At 35.1% G+C, this 27884-nt stretch overlaps 1 protein-coding gene across 2 annotated transcripts in view; it reads left to right on the top strand.

Moving 5' to 3' along the window:
* The window catches only part of LOC138711863 (uncharacterized), a 33148-nt gene extending 8776 nt beyond the window's left edge, over positions 1-24372 (top strand). The window contains exons 2-4 of one of the 2 annotated variants that reach the window (XR_011335509.1): positions 7893-7969; positions 15374-23645; positions 23738-24372. Coding sequence is in view for 1 of the 2 variants with exons in the window: in XM_069843116.1 (XP_069699217.1) it covers positions 7893-7969; positions 15374-15538 (242 nt within the window). In the remaining variant the exon portion in view is untranslated. Of the gene's footprint in view, positions 1-7892; positions 7970-15373; positions 23646-23737 lie in introns of those variants that run through there. The other variant, XM_069843116.1, reaches the window with a different exon arrangement.
* Positions 24373-27884: the final 3512 nt, after the last annotated feature.

Consider the following 27884-nt stretch of genomic DNA (forward strand, 5'->3'; position numbering starts at 1 on the left):
CTACCCAGACTGGAAGATTACGTCTCGTCTATGTGCCGTCCCATTGTTGGTGAGGAGCTGACATTTGTCGTACATGTTCAATTGAGAAATTCAGTTTTTTTAGTTCCTCTTTCAGAGTTTGAGAATCAACGGAAGTGGGGAGACGTTTAACAACAATCAAACGCCACCTCTTGCAAGTATACCTGGGAAGCGTATTGAAAGCGCAACCCTGACATATGTAGACGTTGCCACTCAGATTGTTGAGTCAGACGACTCGTGTGGCCTTAATATAAGGCCTTACATTCCAAAAAAGATTACTACTGTGGCGACAGAGAAAGATTCAAGGCCTGGTAGATCGCCGAGACGTCGCGCTCCCTGTTCTGGTGACGAGTCGAGATCACGGTCTCGATTAAGATCACGATCGGGAGTGCGGCGATCTGCGAGTGAATCCCCACGGTCGAAGGCTAAGCAGTCTCAGTCAACGGCACGAAATCATGGAAAAGATAAGAAGAGAATATCACCCGTAAAGCCACCATGATAATTTAGATCCGCATAATGACTAATATCGTACAGTGGAATGTGATCGGTGTACGATACGATGCTAAGAAGACGTCCTGGACAAACTACGTCAGTTCAATGAAAAGGAATGTCCCATCTAACATTGTATGGGACAATGTCCGTTGAATAATGGGGAAACGTAGTTCTGTAATTCCACGAATTTTTGACAATGGAGTAACGATCACCAGTCCAGTAGTAGTTGCAGAAATATTCGCTACCTCGTTCGCACAGTTTAGCAGCTCAAATAATTATGACCCGTAATTTATAAAAATAAAAGATGCTGCGGAAAAACGAAACCTCAATTTTATTTCAGATAACAAAGAGTATTACAATACACCGTTCACATTCGAGGAGATAGAGGCGGCACTAGACACATCCCCTGACACCTCCCCTGGTCCTCATAACATCCATAACCGTATGCTTCGCCATCTTCCGCCAGCTGGAAAATCCTTTCTTCTGGCAATGTACAACAGAATCTGAACTGAGGGCGTCTTTACATCTGCTTGGCGTTCCGCCATTGTAATTCCCGCCCAGAAACCGGGAAAGGATCCTTCTTTGTCTTGAAGCTACACACCAATTTCTCTCACCAGCTGCGTTTGCAAGGTTATGGAAAGAATGATAAGTAAACGCCTGATGTCGGTACTCCAATCAGAAAACCGATTATCTAATATCCAATGTGGTTTTCGTAAGCACAGATCCGCCGCAGACTATCTTGTTCGGCTAGAGACCGCCATTAGAGTTGCTTTCCCCAAGAAGGAACATTTTGTGGAGGTCTTTTTTGATCTAGAAAAGGCGGTATGGCATTCTGCAAACACTGCATGATTGGAGACTTCGTGGTAGTCTACCAACGTTTATTGTGAAGTTTATGGAAGAGCGGTATTTCCGATTTCAAGTAGGCACCACATTTTCTATCGAACATCTCCAAGAAAACGGCGTTCCGCAGGGGTCTGTATTAAGCATTCTTCTTTTCTGCATTGCGATCAATGGAATTGCCCACTGTGTGGGTGACCGAGTATCTTCTCTGTTGTACGTTGATGACTTCAGTTTATATTACAGCCACCGATATCTTCCATCCATCGGTCGACATTTGCAGCTAGTCATCAACGTACTATCAGAATGGGCTGTTCGCAATGGCTTTAAATTCTCCACTCAGAAGACGCAGTGTGTCCACTTTTACAACCAACGTGGACTACATCCACATCCTGAACTGTGTCTTAATGGAGTGGAGTTGCAATATACAGACACTGCGAGATTTTTGGGCCTTATCTTTGATTATGAATTAACGTGGGAGGCGCATATACGTGATTTGAGAAGGCGTTGTGAATAATCCTTAAACATTTTACGCCTTTTGTCAGGGGTTAGCTGGGATGCAGACAGTACAGTACTTTTACGCCTTTATCGAGCTCTTATACGATCAAAGCTGGGTTATGGCTGTTTTATTTATGGCTCAGCAAATAAATCTAAATTACGTCTTTTAGATACTATCAACCACCATGGGATACGACTTTCTAAAGGGGCCGTCCGAACGAGTCGGATAGCGAGCCTTTATTGTGAAGCGGGAGAACCATCACTGTATCGGTGACATAATGTCTTGTTGTGCTCATATGCTGTTGAGCTCCGCTCGCAGCCTGAGCACAATTCTTACGACTCTTACTCGTCTCTTTACGGCCGATAGAGTGAATATTCACGGAAACTTCGTCCAGCAGGTGTGCGGTTTCGTGAACTGCTCTCTGAGCTGGGTATACATCTACCATCAGTTCACACACTGGAGTATACCACCACTCCACCGTGGATTATGCGACGTCCCATGTTTGATGTAAGTCTGATCCGATGTTTTAAGAATGTTACACTAGCTTTTGTTTATAGACTTCGTTTTAGTGAACTTTTATCACAATATCCATCTTATTCATTAGTTTTTACTGACGGATCCCGGATAAATGACTGTGTTGGTTGTTCCTTCGTTACAATTGGAGAGATATTTAAATACAGACTAAGCCGATATACTAGTAAATTGATAAATGAGTTCTATTCAGTCAATACTTAACATAAAAACACAATAAAACATGTTATAACAACATTTAAACAGATTTAAAAACAAACTTTTTCGCCAATTTTGATTGGCATCTCCAGGTCGTGTAGGTCGAATAGAACATGTTAGCCTATAATAAGTGAACACTTGGTATATAAAGTTAAAAACAGAAGTTAAAACTATAATATAACTTAAAACAGAGAATAGAACTTAGCAAAAAGCCACCACTATATATGTAGAAGCACTATGTTGAAAGAGGCATGTGTGACCCAAGGGAACGGTGAAACTCTTCCGTCATTGCAGGTACAGTTTTCAAGACAGATTTGACGATGCTACAAACAGGTCGGTCGTGTGGCCGATTATGGAAAGCAGGAAAAATCCTGTAAATTGTAAGGATAGAATGAAAAAGTATTTAGAAGCATTTTAAGTATTATTTAATTCTTCTAAAGCAATACTTACAAAAAGTTGGGAAAGCGTCTTGAATCCATGAGGGCGGCGACACGACTGAGCTTTACATTAAGTGGTAGCGTATGACGAAAACTGTATACCTGGCAAGACTAGTGGATGGGTGAAAGTTACTTGCGTATGATCTTTAACAGCGGGTTATTTGAATTTTGATATTGTTCATTAAGGAGCAGGCTATCAATATTATTAGAATGGGTGGTAATATATAGTTCCTCTGCAGCATTCATGTAATTATGATTGTTAATAGTCTTTAAGAACTGAAGGGCTTCTTCTATGCCAGTGAGTTCGTGATTAAGAGAAATGAGATGCGTAGGAAATTTTGATTTATTCCAATTGAATTTGAAGTCAGAGACGTGTTCTTTGTAATACGTGCGGAAGTTCCTTTTTGTTTGGCCAACATATTTACTGGGACAGTTTTTACATTGTAATAGATAGATACCGCTATTGGCAAATTTATTGTAATTTTGAATGTTATTGGGAATTATATTATTAAGTTTGTTGTTGGTACGGAATGCTACGTTGATTTTTTCTTTTCTAAAAAGGTTACCTAATTTGTATGATACATTGCCAAAAAATGTCATGGGTTTCCAGTGGGTGGTTTTAGTCTTTTTGACAGAACTTATTAAAGTGCTATTAGTTTTAGTTTCCGCTTTAAATTTATTTAAGCGTTTTCTTATCAAATTGGTAATTAAATTCTTATCAAAGCCATTGATTTGTGCTAAATTTACAATGTATCTATATTCAGCCTGATAATTCTTTTTGTTTAGAGGGACTTTGAGCAACCGGTCAACTAAAAAAACGGAAATTACTAATCTTATGTGAGTAGAGGTGATTGGAGTCAAATTGACTGAGAGGGTCAATTATGTATAGTATATGTAGATAAAATGAAGTACTCCAATATTGCCTCAAAAGAGCTTACCAGTCTGTAGACATCTTCAGCTTAGCTCGAAATAAATCCTAGAAATTTACACACAATATTACAAGAAGAACGAATCTCCTTTTAGATCGTTTTCTGCTATTACGTATTCAGTATTATATTGTTACGTATCACAAAATAAATGAATAACTAAATGAACCTCAGCACACCTAAAATTATTTTAAAAATCCTACAACTTTCAAAAATTTTAAATAAAATGTAGTTGGCCCGGTTTCTTTGCAGGTGAGTGTATATTAAAGAACAAAAGTACAGTATCAAAATAAACTAACACATTCTTAGCAAAATATTATGCAAATAAATTCACTGATAATGTTTATTTATCGTACTGAGAACTACATTCATTAGGCTTATTTCGATCCTTTGAATCTCCACTTCTCTTGTAATTCTGAAATTGAATCATAATTTGTATCCAATTCAATTTCATCGCTCTCATAGTCACTCACAGGGACGGTTGTTTTCCTTCTACCCTGACGTTTTCGTTTTACCGAACCATCATTCGTGCTAGTACCATAGATGCTGGAACTGTCTGTTTCTTCGTTTACTTGAGTATAATGTTAAATGGTGTTTTAGAATATACTGAGATACCGTATTTGCGGAAGTAAATAATCACTTTGATCACATTTTATTGAAACAAATATTTCAAAATGAAATACAACTATGGTCCACGAAAAATTGTGGTACATAGTTGAGGACTGACTTCTAGCCTTGAGGTTAAACATTTTTCACGCAGAGTCCTTAACCTCTGCCAGTCTAATTATTACGTGAAAGTAAACACTACATAGCCAGATTTAATTGTACAAAGAATCATATATCTATAGCGTACCAGCTCTACAGAGGAGAGCTTAATAAAACAGACAATCACAATCTGAATGATTTCGTGTCTTCACACATTCAATAGAACGATGCACACTGACCTTGTTAAGCATCCATAACATTGCCACGTGTAATGGTAGATAGAAGCTTCTATGGGGAACATAATTCCATCACAATGGCGCCTTAAATGGCAAACACCGAACTCTTGGGGGACTAAGTAGTACATAATGTGTTTTGGACCATAGTTGGGTGCCTGGACTATAGTTATGGGAAATTACGGTATGTAAGAAAAGGAAAACATTTAAACAGTAATAGTTTTTATTATTCATATATCATTGTGAACTCCCAATTTAATAATTCACGAGTCGTCACTGATTTTAATGCATGAGAGTGGTTAGAGTGGCTAGTATAAGTATATTCCTAACAAAATGTTTTGAGGATTATTATCAGAAGTAAATTTAAAACATGTTTTCGTCGTATACATTTGAAAATATAAGAAACATGAACCATTTGAAAAAAAAAATTGAAACAGTTCAAAAAGAGTTCTGGATCAAGGAAGTAGTACAGAATGTTCTTGCGAACTATGAGGATCCAAAGTTCAAGTGTGTAGTGCTTATTTCACTAATAAAAATGAAACATTTAAACTGGAAGGAGAAACCCTTGCATTACCATTTGTTTTATTATCCCAAAATCTTTGTGCCGTTAGTAAGGAGCTGGGGGAAACATTTCACCAAGATGTCAAAGAGATGGGAAGCCGCAAACACCAGGGTAGGTAGAAAGACTATCGTACTATTGTTGGGTACTGAACAGTCGCAAGCAGCTCAAAAGAGAAAGAGTATGAATAGTAGTTTTGAGGTAAATGTGAGAGAACATAAAGATCAGCTATTGTTGAGAATGATTTTCGTTTTTCATTATTGTCAATATGAAACCGTTTTTAATTTATTTGCTCAAAGAAGTTAATTGAACCGGAGTAAGTATTGATTACTATTCCGATTCATTTTTTTTAAGTTTCACGTAGTAAGGAAAAATAGTTGTGAAATCTGAAATCAGTATACCTAAGTACAGTACATGAAAATCAGATTAAATGTTACAAATAATTTGTAACCACCGCAATTTTGCAGAACAGTGATTATTTCTTCTAGTCCATACGTGTCAATACTAGGCTAATAATACATTGACCACCGTATTCGATTACGCATAAATCATTGGGATCCATGCTTGGAGGCAATTTTGGGCCTGTTTGAGTTGTGATTACCTACTTTGATCTTTCCGCGGTTTTAAAAACTGAAAGGCGACAAATCAGGATATTTCAAGAAAAATTCTCAGGCTCAGTTTGATGAAACATAGACCCTTTACATCATAGATCATACATTCCACAAATGCGATGTAAGCACACAGTTAATATAGCGTCATTGAATAATCGATTAAAATAATATGGTTCGCGCTGCTCAAATCCTAACATTACGTCTAATCATAATGACTTGTTTATTGTTCATAGGCATTTCATTTCTCTATTGCTAGAAACTTGAGGTTGTGTAATTGTTTTATCTTAAACAATGTCCGTTACTTGGCCTCGATACTAGCAGGCTGGGTTTAAAATGCATGGCGGCAGGATTCGAAAACCGATCGACACATCCATAATAGAAAATCTATCATTGATTAAAGTTCACGTTAACACTTTGTTAAAAACATAAAATTACTTAGTCACACGTTAAAAATTGTTAAATTGTTAAAAAAAGGTTATGTCTTCATCAGTATCTCCTGAGCTACTGGTGTTCAGGAGACACTAATGAAGACGTAACATCACGTCGAAACGGGCCGTCTGTCGAAGGTATATACTTTTTTTTTAAATTTCAACACTTTTTAACGTGTTTAGAAAATCTATGTTCAGCAGTACATAAGTAAATAAATAAATAAAATTTAACTTTTACGTCATGAAAAACTAACACAATGTAAACATATACATAAAGAAAGTGAAGTAAAATAACATGGGTACAGAAAGAAGCAAAGGATACAATTATAATATACTGTATTTTAAATATAAGTAAATAAGTTGTTCATACCTGGACAGGAACTTAGAATTATTATTGGATATCCTTCATTCTTTGATAATAATTCCTGGTCCTATGTTATCCATCCGTCAATGAGCTACCTCCAGAAAGTTAGCATTTTAAGTTGCCTTCGACTTAATTTACAGAATAGCGTGCTGAACTCAAGTTGTAAGATTGCCTTTGGATTTGGATTTGAATCTGGCTTTGTCTTATTACTTAGGTTTTCTTCACTAAATTATCCAATTTTCGGTGTGAAAGTCAGCTAATCTATGACCAATCCTCGGCCAGGTCTCATAAAAATACAATTTTCATATTACTAAATGAACTAATATATACCCGCATAATTGAAACAATGTCGTTGAATAACCTTCTAGAGTGTGACGTTATATATTTCATAATATTACACAAATAAGATCAATGTAAAGGAAAAAGAATAATAAATTTTAATCGAAAACGAGACGGAAACATGGAAGAAACTCAGCCCTGTAAGAGAAGTAAGACATGTCTACCGGTATAATCAAGTGGACTCGATCATAATACATAATTTGTCGTTGTCAGGTTTCGTGATCTCCTACAGCTACGAGCGCGGAAATATAACATTGTTGATTCCCCATTTTATGGTTAGAAATTCAAGTTGTAACATGCTTATTAAAACTTCCTTTTGAAGTGAAGTATAGTTGTGATTTCCTAGTCTTAGATTTGCGGCACATAAAATAATCCTGACTCTGATAGAGAGATCCTAGGAGAATTATTGTTCTGCATTTTGTCGCCAACGCTGATCTTCGATGCTGAGTAACCTCTGCAGTTGAAATAATTGTTAAATTACATTCTACTACTACTACTACTACTACTACTACTACTACTACTACTACTACTACTACTACTACTACTACAAGTCATAGCACCACAAAAAACCTAGCTATGAGGGAAAAATTTGCTAGCTTCCGAAAACCTTCACTATCGGTTAGATAGAACGTCAACACCGATTCAATGAACTTTAACATTTCACGAAACTTTCAGTATAATACTGACTACTGTAAGGCATATAATTTGTTTACAGAGATACATGGAGTAGAAGGCGCTACTGAACCGTCCACTAGTCCTATTGATGGCGGATTTGGCGATATTATATCAGTGGTAAGTACTTGTTGACAATGAATACTTTGCAATAAACTACAACAGATGCAGCGTTTTCTTTGCAAAGGATACTGTATGATTTTTCAAGTTCGTTGGACAGGACGATCTATCTTAAATGTGTATAATAGTGGATCGTCTTAGGTGAATGCCTCACATCTTGATGGCATCACGTTATTGCATTCCCACAATTTGTCCATCTAAAAGTGAATCAGGCCTACAAACATTAAAGATATGAATCTAATACTAGTAATTCTACGATTCTTCTTTGTTTGGAAAGATAAATTGAAATTAACTTATATGTTTCATGAGGATGACAAAATTGGCAGTTATCCGTAAAGTGAGATCAGTGATATCACTTATTTAAAAAATCATAATAATGCTAACTTCAAAAGGAGAATGTCGTTAAAATATACAAAGCAGAATAGTAGAACATTTATGCGACTGGCCGTTAGCCTCTTCACGTATAAATAAAACATCTTCAGAACTACTTCACTCAGAAGAGTCGTAAAGATGACGTGATAGTATAAGTGCTGAGATGTTCAATTGACAATTCGAAGCTCTCCAGTACTCATTACAAAAATAAACTAATGTTATGAGCACATTGAATATATGAGGGCAACAAGGCTGTATCGACCCGTGTACCGACATACGATCAAAGCAATTTTGTCATGCCACCCTTCGTCACATTTTAAACATTCGTCTCGCGTCACTTCTTCATTTCGTCACATTTAACATTATTATCATATAATCAGAACACAATCATGGACACTGTAATTATACTAAGGTAACCAAAAAACAGTGCACTAAATAACAATTAGTAATGAAACCAACGTAACATCAGGCCCCACAGTTCATAACTTTGAGTTCGAAAATTGTTTAAATATGGACCGTCCTCGTTTCACAACATCAAGCAAGGGAAAATCAAAATTAATTGTGAACGGATATGAATTACGTAAACACAGGTCATGCTCAGAAAAAAAATATGGAGATGTGAACGACGTAAAGATTGTTCCGGAATGCTGCATTTGGCTGCAGAGAAGCACGAAATAATAAAAAAAACAGAACATTCGCGTCCTAGGGACTGGGTTAAATGCAGGGAAGCTCAGATGATGGCACCTATCAAGGAGGAGGTGCAAATATCCAATGAAACTACGGCTTCTATTATCAATCGACATGTGGAAAATGTTTCAAGCGGAACACACCTGAAATTGCCTAAAAACGATGCTATAACAAGGTCTGTGCAAAGATTATGAGAAGGGATTCTACCTCCAAATTCCAGGAGCTTTGGAGACTTAACGGGCATCGCCGAACGATTCAAAATAGATAAAGTGGTAATGATTAGCGGCTTAAATTTAAAGTGGGATTAAATTGATAGTTAGGCCTATTGCAAAGAGAAGCAACTTAATAAAACTGAGCCATTGTCCACACTGGATTTGCGATGGTACATTCAAATCGGCTCCCAAAATAATGTGCCAGCTTTACAGTATTCACCCCAATATTCGCGATGAATTATTTCGACTGGTTCTAACGTTCAGGAAAGACAACTCCAAACAAGCTTATAATGAACTGTTCCAAGTTTTACTTGACTAGGCACAACGATTTCATTTGTTTTCTCCCTTACATATAACTCCACAGATTATGTGATAGCTGCAATGAATGCCGTCCCGTAAGTATTTCCGGATTGTCATATAGCGGGTTTATTCCACTCAGGACAAATTTTCTGGCATAAATACCTTCAGACTTTCTGCGGTATATGTGCAAGAAGGAAGTTCGGAACCAGTTTTATTCAATGATAGCATTATATTTTGTGCCAGATTGCAACAACGGTCAAGAAATAAGTGAGGTTTTCGATGAACTTAAACAGTCTTCGGCATATAAATAGTTTCCCCAATTAGTCCGAATTGTGAGGCTCAACTATATTTTTATTTCCTAAGGAAATCAAACACTGTCATTAAACCTGAAACACTTTGCGTTGCGGTACTTGATGTATAGCTTATAAGCAGGGAAAGGATTTATATGTAAATACATATTTACTTATAAAGCTAATATAATTTATATTTTGCATTATCTTTATGTTTCACAATGTGTAGGGTTGAAAAATCCTACTTTTATTTTCCATATTTTTCCATATTTTAGAGTTTAGTACATATTTTCGTTAATTTCCATATATTTTCCATATTTCATATAAAACAGTCCATATTATATTAGGTTTAACAATAAAACAAAACAAAATTCCATTAACTTTTAAAAATACATTTCAACAATAGAGATTTAAACACATGTTCAGTAATCCCTTTAACATCAGAGTTATTTGAAAATTAGCAGTCTTATCAACAATGGGAAAGTAAGTTACAAAACTGTATTAATTTAATTTAAAATTTTTAACAGACTTCAGTTGTGCAGCTCAACAGTTAAATGCCAGTCAGAGTACACATAGGTTCAGTTTTGTAAATCATACTATAAAGACGGTAAATATGCCAAAAGTACGTCATTCAGTCAATTTAAAATCAAAACTAACAAGTTACATTTCAGAATTTAAAGAAGATGGTTTATCAACTGACAATAAAATATTATTTTGTAATTTGTGTCAGTGTGCAGTATCATCTACACAAAAGTTCCTGGTGCAACAACACATTACAACTAGTAAACATCAGGCCAACAAACAACTAAATTCCAAGCAGAGACAATTGTTTTTAACACAACCAACAACATCGAATGTAAGATCTGAGTTTAACATCGACCTGTGCCGTTCTCTCATCTCTGCTGATATTCCTCTCTACAAACTAAAGAATAAGGTCTTCAGGGAATTCCTTGAAAAATATGCTCAACATACAATCCCGGATGAGTCAACACTTAGGAAGACGTATGCTCCATCCATCTACGATGAGACAATACAGAAGATAAGAGATGAAATTAAAGATAGTTCAATTTGGGTTTCCATTGATGAGACTCCCGACAAAGAAGGTAGACTTGTTGGTAATGTAGTTATCGGTTTGTTAAGTGAACAATATTCTGAACGAATTCTTTTACATTGTGATGTTCTAGAAAAGTGCAATAACAAAACTATAGTTAAACTGTTCAACGAAGCTATGGGTATCCTGTGGCCAAAGGGTATTATGTACGATAATGTGTTATTCTTTATTAGCGATGCTGCCCCTTATATGGTCAAAGCTGGACAAGCATTATCTGTTGTATATCCTAAATTGACTCATTTTACTTGTGTGGCGCATGCATTTCATCGTGTGGCAGAAGTGGTCAGAGACAATTTCCCTAAAGTAGATTTGTTGATTTCATCAGTGAAAAAAGTATTTCTCAAAGCTCCCAGTAGAGTTAACGTGTTGAAAGAAATGTACCCTGAAATTCCATTGCCACCAAAGCCAATTTTAACTAGATGGGGTACATGGCTAGAAGCAGTTGAATATTATGCCGAACATATAGACTCTATTAACAATGTTCTCCTTGCATTGGACTCTGAAGATGCAGTCTCAATTGATACTGCGAAAACAGTTACCTGTGACATAAGTGTGAAGAATGACTTAGCTCACATTCAGCATACATTTTCATGCATCATAAAAACGCTCAAAAGTCTCCAAAATAGGCACCTTTCACTATCTGAAAGTTTTGACATTATAAATAGTACTGTGGAACAACTGAATCGTGGTAGAGGTAAAGTTGCAGATGCAGTAAGAGCTAAGGTGGACACTGTACTTTCAAAAAACCCTGGATATGAAGAACTACAAAAGGTTGTTGCTGTGATGAGTGGTGAATCAACAGTGAAGATTAACTTGGACTTATCCCCAGCAGACATTGTGAAATTGAATTATGTACCAGTTACTTCTTGTGACGTCGAACGCTCTTTTAGTCAGTATAAATCTATCCTCAGAGACAATAGAAGAAGATTCACTTTTCAGCACTTGAAAGAAATGTTTGTAACCTATTGTTATGGTAACAGACAATAAAAATTGTGTTTTGTTGAAACTACATTGGAAGATAAGGTACGTCCATTATATTTTTTGTTTAGTTTGATTAAAATGTACCAATATTTAACGTACATAGTCATTTTTTTATAATTTTAAGTCCATATTTAATTCCATATTTTGGTAAAAATCCATATTTAATTCCATATTTTGGTAAAAATAACTACATATATATTTACATATTTCATATATTTTTAGTCCATATAAATCCGTTCCCTGCTTATAAGGAATCTGTAGTTGTCAGGGAGTGAACACCAACATAGAGAATCATCGAAGTACTGTAATTGTTAAAAATTGGCATTTTTATATCTTTATGATAGATGAAACTGAGTATAATTTGTAAGTTAAAAATTCTTATCGGCATCAGTAATTAAGCAAATACTCTAATAATAACCACTGTTATACAGAGTCCGATAAAATGATCTCCCCGGTTTAAATTAGCCGCCGCACAGGTTCCTTGATAGTTGAGCTCGAGTGGTATATATCTTTGAAAAGAACAAGCCATACCATTTCAGTTACCATCATAGCTGAACGTCGTGCATTTTGTTGTTGAAGCATATTTAAAAAAACTGGCGATTCTGCGATTGAAAAACAGCAGCAATTTCGTACTCATTTTAGAGTAGATCGACACGAAGGAATTCCTCATAAAAAGCCTGTTATGGGTGATACATTTCAGACAAAAGGTACAACTTTCAAACAGAATAGTCCGGTAGATGTCGCAACGTTCGGACTCCCGAGAATAAGTGAGGCACGCTGTTCCCACATCTCCACGATGTGACGCTCAGCCATTACACATGCTCTGGTATTGGGAATACTGTATATGATCGGAGTGTCGGACAAATCTTACATCTAGACTTCAAGTTCCATCCCTACAAAGTTATGGTGGTTCAGGAACTTCGCCAATGTGACTGGCTCAACCGCCAAGATACTTGCGAGACCATATTGGAAAAAATGTTCCACATGAAATGGAGGGGGGAAGGAACTGGCCACTCTACCCCATTATCTCCTGGCCTTGTTGCCTCATAAGTGGTGTCTTCTTGGTATCACTTTTGAGGTTCAGACCTGTTTTCGGACAGTTGACTAAACAACAACAACAAACAACAATGCTTATAGTGACTAAGCTCATTCCGATTTGTCGGGCTGCGTCAACCAATAAAACCATCGGTAATGGGCCCCAGAAAATCCTCGAGAAATGCATCAGCCACCTCTCCACACCGAGCGTGTTACTGTTTGGTGTGCTATTGCACAATTTGGAATGATAGGAAGAAGGGGACACAGTCACTGACTGTGTCAGGAGTGTATCAGTATCATCACGATCCTTTCCAGACAGTAGTGAATTCCATCTGACACCCAAGATATATCAGCACTCACAATCGTCTGTACATTAATGTAAGTTATTAATACGTTCTCATATTAATTACCACAGTCAAGTTAATAATAATATCAAATTCTTAAATTGGTTCACATCACGTCATATTAAATAATCTACAACTCCATAATACCATAACTATCCAATTTGTCTTATTTTATTTATTAGAGATTAACATTACAGCATTACATGACAGCAATTGCTTAACTTATATCACTACATTTTTCTTTCTAAATACCACCAGATCGTATTCTACAACATTCACACTTCATATTGTTTAAATACTCCTCTACTTAACAACGTAATTTTATTCACATGCACTTATAGCATTTATTAAAACATACTTATAATAATTTCTTACCCCTCAGCATCAAAGATGACGAAGCATAAACCATACAGCACTACTACTCGATGGAAGGGAATTTTTAAAGTACAAATGAATTACATACGTCTATTTACATACTGCTTCATATAATTATTTGTTATAACTTAATATATCCTAACTACAAAATACCTCGATAACCTCCTGTAACGCTAATATCATAAACTACAGTCGTTATTTCTTCCTTCTAAATACCACTAAATAGCACTCTACACTATCCAAATATCATAGCATTTTATATTTTTCTACATAACAACGTAAGCTTGATTATATGCATTTATAATATTTTATTATGATACACGAACATTTGCGAAATTTCCATCTTACAACATCAAAGATTTACGAAGTATTAAACATGTAACACTGCCATATAATAGTAAACGATTCTTATATTATAAATGATTTACATACGTCTATCCACATAGTACTTCATAAAACATATGTTGCGGTTTAACACATTTTTACCATAAAATATCTCGACATCCCCTGCAATACTGACACCACAACATATATAATATATTATAAATTTACCATTTATTTTGAACACTACAACATCTTTGTAATAACCCTAACTGAACATAAATTCTAAACTGAAGTTATACAGTATATCCAATTCAGTGTAAACATAGATCAATTCACTTCTTGTATTTAGAATAATATTCCATGATTTTACTTAGGGCAAACAACAAATGTAAACACACATTTTAAATGTAATGGGTCGCATTGTAAGCGAGTTTTAGCTTACATTAACCAATTATACGCACACTCACAAAATGTAAGTGAAATCCCGTAATATATCTTGTAAATATTTGTATTCTCACATATTTCATCTAGATTTTAATTCAACTCATTATTCTTATTTTATTGTTTTAGTTATTTTATTTAGTGTTATTTGATCCTTGATGTACATATATTGACAAATTTGAGGTTAAAATATTTTCTGTTTTTAATGCTTTACTGTATCTAATGATGTCGCTGGGCGACGAAATCGTTCATAAAAAAAACTTTAAATGTAATATAAAGGAATAAATCCTTAAATATTATGAGATGAATCACTGATTGAAAAATACACAATACATTTATTCAACTAAAGATCTCAATAATTCAACTTTAACTTTTCTCTCTAAACAGCAATTTTAATAGAATTTTTTTTAATAAGGAGCATTAGCAAATTGTATGTTTGGTAATTTAGCTATTATCATGTTATAAAGCCTTGGACCGAAGTTGCTACTGTGATACTATATTTCTTGCAGAGCCAATAAAGAAAAGTATTAAATCTATTGAGTGAATGGTTCACAAAGAATTTTACATTTTCTATTTACTATGGTTTAACATACTTAATCGTCCTCCGAGATATGCGCTCAATAACGTTTCATTAACTTCATCCTAACTTCTAAGCAAATATCTTTACATCGATTTTGAGTTCATTTTCATAATTTTGTAGAAACCATTTTAACACATTTCACTCATACTTAAATAACATATCCTAATTAATAGTGGATGAGTGCAATAGTGTGCAGAGACAGAGACACAGAGATACAATATACTAAAGAACATAATACGTTTTATTTAATATAATCCTAAAAAGACATTTCCATTAAAATGTACAAGCATAATTCTTTAAGCATTAATTTTTATGGGTATCTTAACCATTATCTTATTGTTTTGTCTTACAGATAACCAAATTTCCATCAGTAGTGCTTCAGCTGCCCTTGAGAATATTGGAATTCATATTCGGTATTCTAGGAAACTTGTTTGTTGGAATGTCCAAAGGTTTTGGAAAACTTGCAGGATCTGACGGTCCTGCAATAACCATACCGGCTATAAGCTTTCCATCATAAAGGCTATTCTCTCACCACCAAAGGAACAGCAATGATACTTTGGCAAATAAAATATTTAATTTGTACATCATATTCAAATATTACTAAGAACTTACATATTTTTTTAGAAATATAAAATGAGAAGCTTCTTAGATACGCATACCTACAAATTCAACACTTACTTCTATACAGCTCATAAGTGAGTAGAGTAAAATATCATGCAATGATATTGTGTTCCGATATAACAAAGAGAACAAACTTCTGAATTGTATTTTGATTGAAAATATGTTATATAGAATGTAATTTTATATATGTATTTTAACATTTAATGTAGTGAAATGTAATATCTCACTAAATAAAGATTATATATATATATATATTTAATAGCAAAAATTCATTAATAACCACTCGTATAATCATTGCTTTACAGATTGGTAATATAATATACCAACAATCTACACGCACACTAATTGAACAAAGATGTACATTGTATTTTTAGAAAATCCGTGTAAAACAACGCCCTATTTACTTTTTACCTTGCTGTAATAATTTTTCGTAAATATGTCACGTATTTTTTAAGGTCTGATATTTTATGAACAGTAGTACAGTACTATAAAACGCAGCTAAGATCAGATTGTCTTCCGATCGCATACATTCCAGCATAAACACTATTTCTAAGATAGTTAAGAGTCATTAACCTTGCAGTAATCTCACTTGGCCTACAGGAAGGATTCAATGATACTCAATTAGTTCATAATTATTTAATGTACAGAACAGAAAGAAAATCTGCAATCGTGGGAAGGGAACTTAATTAAGGGAATTTTAAATCGTGGAATTCCAAGTAGACTAATGTTCGTTGATGTGTGCCAACGAATCGATCTATTAGTCCTTGAATCGAGGATCATTGACCGCTAGGTGACGTTGTTTTCTTCGTAATGGAACGCAACGTTCTATACAAATTTCTACACTAGTTAAGAAAACATTAACTTTTGTTAATAATTAAGAAATTGACTGATTTTATTCCATATGTTCCTTTTACTTCAATTTCAATTCTTTTGTGATCATTTACAAGGGAATTTCATATCGTTTATAGTTTTTTATATCTTCACAATTTAGATAACTTCAAATTATTCTATTTCATAGCACTCTACCATAATTATGAGAATAAAAATGTAGGTTGTGTTCAAGATCTGGTAGATTACAGAATAAAATAAATCATGAATTTAATCGAATGCTTCAACCATAAATGTGTGATTCGCGTCCGAACACCGTGCACCCGAAACAAACATGGCGAAAGCATGACGTCATGGCCAGAGGCGTGCCCAACACGTTTCCTAATATCCACTTAAATTACATTTCCCTAATTTAAAACATTGCAGGCGCATTATCTAATGCCACAAGAGATAAAGGCTGCTGATTAGGAATGAATCAGTCACGCACGCATTATTGAAAATTGTAAACATTTACCTGCTCGTCTAATCACCACTGGAACTTCCTGCATTATACACAAAAAAGAGCATTGTTTATGAAATCATTTACACCGCCGGCGTGTACAGTAATTAATCAAATCAATTTATACTTCCCAAAAGACCTGGCCAATCTTTTGTTTGTCAATATTTTCTAAATGTTGAAATATTGTCCACCCTTGTCTCATCCATTTATGTGAAAGGTCGTTTACCTTCTTTCAAGTCCTCCATTTTAACCATATAATTATGGCTAAGGTAAGGAATGTGAGGAGGCATTGACATTAGTTTGATGGAATGCGTTTATAAGCGTGTTAGGGCATTCTTTAGACCATTTCCCACTAATGCAGTTAGGCCTATGCCGTTTTTGAACAAGAAACAACTCGTCCAAAGTAATGTTAATAAATAATAATAATTAAATACTAAATTCGATAGGAAACGTTGGTTAATATGACGAAGATTAGGTTTGGTTTGTTAAGGTTTTTAGAACTTCTTCACATTCGAATAATCTGATAACAAATATTGATAGGTGAAATATAGGAATTATCTCCACTCTCTACATTAATTTGCAACTGACATGGTATAGTCACAGTTTAGTATATACAGTTTCGAAGCTAAATACTTCCTAAATATGCAAACATAGACAGTTGAAATACGCATACATAGATAGTTGCTAGCCACCAGGATCGCTACTATCGCCTCATCACAGACTCTTTCCCTAGCAGACGATAAAATGTATTGTACTTTTGACATCGTATTCTTTTGAAAAATTAACACCTTCCTTCCACTATTGAAATACGAAATACATAAGTTTTATATATTATTTTCATAAAGTATATATTATATTTTATAAACTCACCTTCTTGGATCTTTCGGAAGGAAAAATCTGTCCTCTTTTTCTTAGAATTCATAGTGCAACAAAAGTCTCCTTGTCCCATATTATTACTTAAATTATTGTATTTTAGCCATTTACAGTTATTACAACCGATAACGAACATTTCACAGTTTACACAACTTTTCACAACAATGCGAAATACGGCATGCCTTTTCGATCTAGACCAGGCCGTAATATAGGCACCGTGCATGGGTCTGGAAATCGTACTGGTGGCGCCGCGCAGTGTCTCAATTCGTAATTAACTACAGGCTAGCATTCATTCACTAGTCATGTGTGATATAGAAATTACATGCGGCTTTCTGCCGATAAAAAGCTGTAATATTAGTAAGAATAGGTTCGTTCAATCATAGTGTTCTGACCAAGAGCAGGTCTTTCACTGCAAACCCAGAATTCTACAGTCTTTAATTATTTGATAGACGCAGTCGAAAGTTCAGTAGGCCCTACTACTAGAGGAATGTAAAAATGTAACTACAGAGTTCCTGAAATATCAGTGTAGTCGTTCGGCATTTAAATTAGATTTCAGACCATTGAATGAGGAAGGAATAATCGTATTACGAAAACAATGATATATGTATGATGTCATGACGTGTGTAATATTTATATGTGTATAATATCTCTATAAATTACGTATTATAATGTGTTTTCTAAAAGTAGTCATTTTTATGTTATGTTTTATTTAACGACGCTCGAAACTGCCGAGTAGTTTCGACTTCTTCAGCTGTTAATCTGTTATCATGCAGATACGGTGAAGTAACAACAATGATCACTTTATCGGAGAGGTTTGTTTTTATTCCGGGAAAACCTGACTTCATCACCACCTCCTAATAGAGTAAATAATCCGCAATCAGCTGTTATGAATGTGTCACTCGATCTGCCACCGTAGCATTCAGATTTGAAGGTCACCATTTGTTCCACGTTACGTGGCTGTTCCACTTTAACTTCAGTACAATCAGTTGTCACTCTGCATCTTGGGTAGTCTACTTTCTTTGCAACATTGCGGGCATTGTTTCCTGAATACTTTTTCTGCTAGGCCAAAACACAAAACTACAGTAACAAACAGCATTAAAGTGGTGGTAAAAATACATCATAATTATAGTTGTACGATGACCTCCGAACATCACCGTCATAGCAGAATACGGCAATCCAGTTTTCAATTTAATGTGAAAATATGAGTAGACTATTTTCTTCACTAATCTTACTATATGATTGTGTTTCAATTGGCAGCAATTTTAACAATATATTCAAAACCACAAATGTCACTCCCATTAAGTCTGGTAGATCTGTCTCATCTCTTTTTGAAGAATAATCTTGGAAACCTTGCATTTCATTAAACATATCATCTGTTCCTGAACTCTTGTCATAACATTTTTCTTATGTGACTTCAGTTCGGGATGTAATGGAATAGACACTTGAGTAGAGAATTCTCACAATTCAATTGTGAAAGAAAAACCAAAATCACTAAGAATGGTTTCATTTACTTCCTACGGCTGACTACTTCATTTTTCGAAATAACACTTGTTGAGCATTCACTTTCCGTAATACTTAAATGTTCATCTTTTCTTCTTATTTTTGCGTCTCTTTCATATCTTTTCTAAGCTAGTTGAGATGAAGCAACTTTTTCTTGTAATCATGTGGAAATATACTGGGAACGATATGCTGGTTTTGGAAGTGTCCTGATCTCGTTCCCAATAAAATGAATACTGCAAATTCTTGTTGTGGGTGTTGGTTCCCAAGGTGAACCATCAGCACTTGAAGTCAAGAATTAAATATGAATACATTTAAAAATAAATATATATTATTGTTTCTAATATTATACATAATATATGTGAAGAACTCGGTAATTATGTACTATGTTTTTTTTAATATAATAGCACATACAGCAATGAAATTTAAATTATAAATTCCCGTCATTGTTGACTTAATGGTTATTTATAAACATAATATAACATATAGATTATATTTTTTACATTAGTATATAATAATACTATGATTATTTACAATCAGTGTAGCCTACTTACTTTCGTCTGCGTAGACTGCTGCTTGGATCCACAATTAACATTGTTCCGCTTCAATTTTCTGTTTTGGGAATGAATATTCCTATAAGCATTACTGCACCAAAGAACACAGCAATTTGTGTTACCTTTCCGCTTTTTAGGATTATCCATATTTCTAATCATTTAACCTGAGACGTTAAAGTACATTCATACGTTTCAAGCATAACTCTATCGCTGCTGTCCTGCAGTTAGTAACAACAGTCGCCGCCAGAGGAGCTTGCACGGTGCCTATAAATGTTCGGGTTTTCTATTTCAGTGTGTGGAGCTCAGTGAATTATTATATTATAACTTTATTGCGTGTCATAGCTAAGTTTTATTTAGTGTAATGTGTCCATAAGTTCCCTTTACTTCCTGTTGCATAATATGTTGCAGAAATAATTACAAAACTGTGTTATTTTAATGTGAAGAGAATTTTACATGTTAACATAATCTTTTCGCATCAACATTTTAAGTTTAGAATGGAAGTTATTTTGAGGTTTAATAAAGAGGAATTTATATTGTGATTTTAATATAGCACATCTACTTTCCTTGATAAACATAGAAAATTTATCATACCACTCTTGTGAAATTAGTGTACGTGCGATTGTCACTTCGTCTCTTAGGTAGTAGATAAATACAATAATTCAATACTCAATTGTAGTATTAAAATACAGACAAATTGAATGTGCGGAGTATCATACATGACATTATGCTTAATTATAACGTATAATTGCGAATTTAGGAATATAAGATATAGTAAATATAACCTATAATATTTCCGTAAGAATTGCAGGGCATTGGAGACCACTAAAATTAGAAAGAAAGGGGAAACTGGGACAGTAAACATAATCCATAATTTCAACATATGAAGGGCTATTAGCAATAAGGGGGAATGTCCACTTTTGTCAAACATTGAGATATTAGCACCATCCGTTTCTTTATTCAATGTACTTTGTTTCACCAACGTTTCCAAGCAATAACATGCATGGTCACAAATATATCAGGTCTTGTTGTTTTTCTACTTTTTTAAAAGAAGGGGGAATGTCCAAAGGTTTATACTGAAGAAGGGGGGATGTCCATTGCTATACGATAAGTACAATCTTGTAATTATAATTAAGCTAATTATTCTTTCCAGATGCTTAAAAAATGTACACAATATTTTGTTTTGTTTAAATGACTGTGGTGTTTGGCTTAATATTTAATTGTGAGTTAGTTTCACAGTATTACAGAGCTATTAAATTTCAACGTAGAAGTTTGTGAAAAATGTCTTCCATTAGTCAGGAGAGCCAGGCAAAATCTACACAGGCCAAGATACGACCTAGATTGGGTAGATTAACTGATGTTAAAAAAACTCCTAGCTCAGAGCAATGAGACTGGTGAGGATTGTAAATGTGTAAGATATAAGTGCTTTCAAGTTATACCAATAGTTGCCAGAGACCAGATTATTAAAAATTTCAACAAGTTAACACACAATGAACACAATTCGTATCTTAGTGGACTTATTGCAGTAAACTCAATAAAACTCAGAAGACTTAGGAAACCTGAGGAGGATGCTACATTTCACGACAATTCTTATGGTTACAAGGTACGGGTTAAAAGGGAGGATGCAGTGATTGAAGTCCCTGTATGCACCAAAGCTTTTGTGTCGGTGCATGGAATTACCAAGAAGAGGCGAGAAGTAATTCAGAGGTACCGGTACTTGAAAGAAGGAGTTTCGCGCAAAGATCGCCGAGGTAGCCACAAAAACAGAAAAAATCGTCTAAGTGAGGATACGTTGAAAGCTGTGTGTGATCATATTTCGTCATATAAAGGGAGACAGAGTCATTATAGTTTACATGATTCCAAACGCATATATCTTCCAGAGGATTTGAATGTTACTATGATGCATAATCACTTCGGAGAGCGGTATCCAAATCTGAATGTTTCTTATCAGAAGTTTATTGCAATATTTAATGAAAAATTTAACAAAGTTTGGTTATCCCAGAACTGATACCTGTAGTGTATGTGATGAGTTTTTAATAGAAGTTGAATCTCTGAAGAAAAAATTACTTAATGTTCCAGTGTCTGATAATGAACATAAATTAGTTGAGAAGAAAATACAGGATCTTACCACAGCCAACAGAATATATAAATTGAAGGCCGATGTTTTCTATACAAGGAAAAGAGCAGCTCGGATAAACAGTGAAAAACGTTCGGAACGGGAGGCAATAGCTATGGACTATCAAAAAATTTGAATCTACCTAATGTTACGTCGAATGATGCATATTGTGACAGCGACGTGAGATTCGAACTCACGACCAGCGTCCCGCAAGAGAGCAGATCGCGTGGGCTTTACGGAGCACTGAGGGACGGCGCGCGGCGGAGAGAAGAGAGGGGAAAGGGCCAATGCGAAGAGGGGAGAGTGCGCGCGCAACTGCTGCGTGCGGAGTAGGGGGGACGGACCCTCCCGACTCTTCCAGAAGTCCGTCGAAGTGGAGATATCCAGATAATTCTCTGCACACCTGTAGAAATTTCTCGCAACTATGATTTCGCTAAAAAAGAAGAAACGCCAGCGAACTCAAGCAGTTTTTCAGTTGATTAGTCAGCCAGTCAGTGAGTAAGCCAGAGCAAGCAAGCCAGTCTTGTGTACCGGAGTTCGGCTCGAGTGTGCGTCCGCAACTGTGACAGCATCCGAAGGCCTGAGTTCGAGTGCAGTGGACCGCAGTTGGAGGGACCTGAGTTCGAGTGCAGTGGACCGCAGTTGGAGAGACCTGAGTTCGAGTACAGTGAATTGTCTCTGAAGGTCTGTGGTTCGAGATACTGTGAACTCGAGTGACTGAGCTAGAAGAACTGTGAACTGAGAACTGATAGTTCTGATTTGTAAATAGTGCTTTGTAAATATTAGTTAAGATTAACAGTTCATTGTTGTTCGTAATAGTCCAAGTAAATTGACATTGCCGTCAGTGGAGTGCTATAACGAATACTGTGTTGAGTGAAAATCCTATTGTTGACGAGAGCGTTTAAGGTGAATTGTAGAAAGGAATTATTGTTGGAAGAATAAAATTCCATTGTTGAGTTGAAATAAATTTACAATATTATCGCAGACAGCTTGGATTTTACAGTTTTAACATTCACGTTCTATCAACTAAAGAGGCACTTTTTATGCTTATGACGAAACCATTGCTAATAAAGGTGCAAATGAAGTACGTTCATTTTTCCATCACTTCACCATATGCCATATGAATCAAAATGTTCGATATCTTGAGATATTTTGTGATTCAGCTTGTGGCCAAATTAAGAATTGGACTGTTTTTAGACTAATGCATTACATTGTACATCACACTCACAGATTACACTGAATCAAAATAACTTTCCCAATACGTGGTCACTCGTACTTAGGGTGCGATAAAAATTTTTGGCTAGTTAAACAGCATAAAGAGCTGAACTGCCAGACGACTGGATCCAGGAACTACAATCAGTAAGGCAAAAACCTTGTCCTTTCACAGTAACACAGGTGGACCAAAGCCTTGTTCGAAACTGGTCAGAACTTCTGGAGAAGAAATATCTTCGCAAGTGTCCCTTCGCAACACGACCAGTGAAATAAATTGTTGCAGACCGATCACATCCTAGATTTTTTAAGTATAGGACCACCTATAATGGAGCATGGGAGGAGAGTGTAGCGAACACCCCTGGATCGCTACCACAAGTTGCTTCTTCACATTGCAGAGAATTCATCTTACCAGAAAAAACATACGAAGGTAAATGAAATTTTTTTATTGAAATAAAAACGAGAATAGTTATTGCAAACATTTCATGCTCTTAATATTTCGCTCTGTTCTTCTCTTTTTAGGTCCATTACCAGTTTCAAAGGAGAAGTACAAGGATCTTCAACAACTCAAAAAATTCTGTGGAGAGGAAGCAAGAGGATTCTATGAGAAATTGCCGAGAAAGGATTAATTGGTGTGAAAAATGTGATATTAATTCTGTAGTGCTCGGGAAAAGTGGCACAAGTAAAAAATGTTAGGCCTAATTTTACATTAGAAGGAAAAAAAACTGTCTTCACACTGGTTAATGTCAATTTGATTTTTTTCTGTATGAATTAATGTAATGGGAGAAATACTTATGTCTCTTTTCCCAAGCGATCAGATGTTCCGTAAGTTGTTAATAAACTAATAAAAAAATTGAGTAAATTGACTTATGCCACTTTTCCCAAGCATTGCAGAATTGATAAAATTAATTTAATTTTTTTCCATGCTAAATTTATATAGTTAATGTGATTTCTAACAATTAAACAACATTCACCCGTCAATAATACAATATATATGGAGATTCCCCATTTTTAACATAACAAAATGTGAGTTTGGGTTCTATTTTTTATTTAACTAATGAGGAATGTGTATCAAGGCTATAATATACTGTTTGATAAAGGTATAAGCTGAAAATAAATTCAAAAATAAAAACGCATTTTATAAAAAGGTACAAAAGATTTAAACTTTAAAACCTCAATATCTCAAAAGCAATAAAAATGGACATTCCCCCTTTTTTGCTAATAGCCCTTCATATCTAAATATTCGTGCCGTGCAACTGAAAATTATTGAATCGTGCATAAATGAATGTACAAGAATTTCGCAATATTTAATCGAAATAAAGGCAGGTAGGTCTATTACTCATACGAACAACGTAATTTTCACACCATAAATAATATTACACCTTAACTCGCAAGGAATTATGTCTGAAGTGTCTCCTAATCATTGTTTTAAATTTTATTAATGCAATTACACTACATTTTAGAGAAATATATGTTACTTTTTATGCATTCCAATTAATTTATATGGTTGAAACGCCGCCCTTCGTGATCGGGTTAAGCGAGTCACATGGTCTGCCTTACGGCCTGTATTAGATCACGATGGCAGTGACACAGTCGATTGTTCCTAGTACACACAGCGCTCCAAGCGGCTAGCAACTATCACGAAAAATGCAAAAAATCACCCCAAACTTCGCGACTGTATATACTAAACTGTGGTATAGTTCCTCTGTTGGTAACGCAAGAAAAGGCAACATGGCGGATATCAGTGGGATATGGTCTAAAGTTTCTCCGTATGTTATTTATGTAATATAATTAACATTCTCGGATCTAATATATTTATATATTTGCTTTAAGAGTTAGATCCGATGCTTATCTATGGTAATATTGGTATAAGGAAATTTAACTTCTTTGTCGAGGAATTTACAACAGGAATAATAGTTCTTATCAAGCTTAGTTATTTACTGTGGTTGCTACATAGTGACATATTTTACTCTGCCTACAAACTTTATAGTGAACCATACTTCATAATTTGTTAAACAAATTACTTATCAAGTGAACATTTCACAATGCATTCGCCAGAGGATGGAATTGATCAAGACACTGAATTCAGTAGTTTACGTAATAGATCTGGGGATTCTTCTGAAATTAATTCAACACCATGCCTTTACTGTGAAAAATTGTATGTTCGGGTGAGTACACACATCACTAAATCTCATCCTGATAATTACAGAGAAAGAGTTGTTTAGCGCCATGTTAGTAATTTTCAGATTATTAATGAAATCGGCAATGAAAAAACAATCATAAGCAACCTTTTCCAGATGAAAATGCAGTGCACTTACAAAAATTACGCAATCCGGTTCGGCCTTTTGAAGATTTTAATTTATTATATAATGAATTTATAATGGTGCTACAAGAAATCGGAAATAAACTCCCAGGCCCTAAACATCCTGCGTGCCGTTATATTGCGATGCGAAAACTTAAAAAGATGTTTAAATCTAATGAACGTACATATGCTAAAACCTCTAATCCGGAAAAGCTATCAAAAATACATAGAAAGAAGAGACGTAAAAAGTATAATTATGATTTTTTGCAGTATCACTATTATAACGAACGGAAGAAATGTGTTAGGTCAATTTTGAATAATAATAATAATAAGAGAATAATCCTTGTAAAATACGAATAGAAACTTTAAAGGAAGCTATGGAAAAAAATGGGGTACTTCGAATAATGATATAATGGATGATTATAATGCGACCCATGCTAATGCGCAGCAAGATGATCTTGACCAGATGTTTCAAATTTCAGCTGAAAATATTCATTGGGCATTAAATGGAATGAAAGCGGATTCAGCAGCTGGACCTGATCGAGAGTTAATTCGGTCTTTGAAGTTAATAGATTGTGCTTCAGTAATTAGTGCAATTTTGAAAATTATGATTGAACTATTTTAATCTATAAGGGAAAAGGAGAGCGATGCAAACTTCCAACTGGAGACTGATTTCTATATGTTCTGTTGTTTGACGATTAATTGAGAGAGTTAATAATGCAAAAATGAGACAATTCGTCCTTTTGAATGTGAACCAAAGGGGTTTCGTCAGTCATTCTGTACTTACATCAATATTTCATTAGTTGACGGTTGTTTACAATCTAAGCAAGATAAGAAAGATCTTAATATTGTCATGTTGGATATAACTCAGGCTTTTGATAATGTGGGTTTTGAACATCTAGAACAAACACTCAACAATGCAGCCTTTACCGACTCGACTTCGCGAATTAATAAAAATTTTAAGCAAAGGAAACTTCACTACTATCCATTCTTCAGGTGCGAAATCTGATCGTATTAAACTCAAAATAGGGATTTTCAAGAATCTCCATTGTCCCCTCTCCTTTTTAATTTATCCATTAATTTCATTATTAAGAAACTGAACGAAAAACATATCATTGATCAATATGATTTCCAAATTAATTCAGATTTAAACAGTCTTACTGTATCAAAATTTGGAGATAATCTAGTTGTCACTGGTAAATCCATGACCGCACTACAAGAGCTCGTTATGATGGTTGCATCTTTACTTCAAAATATTGGCCTAGAACTCAATGTTCAGAAATCGGTGTTAATTAATATTCATAAAGGAAAGCTACTTCAAAAATATTTGTTTTTCACCATGACTCGTATATAAAGGTCATTGGCTCAGAAGACACAATAAAATATTTAGGAATAACTTTCAATGACGAACTGCAATTTAATTCCGAATAATTGATAGTTTCTCTTCGTCAGGATCTTGAACTTTCAGTATCGACACCTATGTTGCGGCCTGATCAAAAATTAATATTGTTATATCTGGCTCATATATCCCCTGAAAGTGGCTTCTTCACCATAAATGATATCGAAGTTTTTAGAAGACGTTGATAAGATCCTTCGAAGCTCTGTTAAAGAAATGCTCTTCGTTCCGACTGATTATTCCAAATAGCATGCTGTACGCTAGTAAAAATTTTAATGGACTTCAGTTAATACGCGCTTTTCTTCAAGATTGTAATATCTGTCTTTCATTAATCAGAGCAGTTAATCCGCATGTTAACATGTTGAGACAGATGTTCAACTGATATCGTCATGTGATTCCTTCTGTCTTTCTTTTCCCGAAGACTTTACTAAAGCTACAATTCGAAATTTTCGAGAAGAATTGCGGGGTCTTGAATATGAATCATGGAAGACCCTACCAGGGCCGAGAAAAGGTGTTGAGATGTACAGCGAAGTAACAGGGCCAACAGTTGGATTACTAACAAGAAAGGACTTTATATTAGTGAATAGATATCTGGCCTGATAATGATAGCAAATTTAGCTGCTGTTCATTCCGTTCCCGGTAGATCTCTTGACGGTACCCGGTGCAGGCATGGTTGCCGGAGATCGAAACTTTAGCACACGTCTTGGAATTCTGTGAACAGGGATTGCTCTTGAGGAATTCTAGACATCATCTTATAAGATCCAAAATTGTTGCCGCTTTAAGAAATAAGGGCTCGATAGTAGAAGAAGAAATTTCCTACGTAGTTGAAAAAAAAATGTTATGCTTTATTTAACGACCCTCGCAACTGCAGAAGTCATATCAGCGTTGCCGGATGTACCGGAATTTTGTCCCGCAGGAGTTCTTTTACATGCCCGTAAATCTACTGACATAAGCCTGTCGCATTTAAGCAC

This window comes from Periplaneta americana, chromosome 13, assembly GCF_040183065.1.
Source record: "Periplaneta americana isolate PAMFEO1 chromosome 13, P.americana_PAMFEO1_priV1, whole genome shotgun sequence".
NCBI classification, from domain to species: Eukaryota; Metazoa; Arthropoda; class Insecta; order Blattodea; family Blattidae; genus Periplaneta; species Periplaneta americana.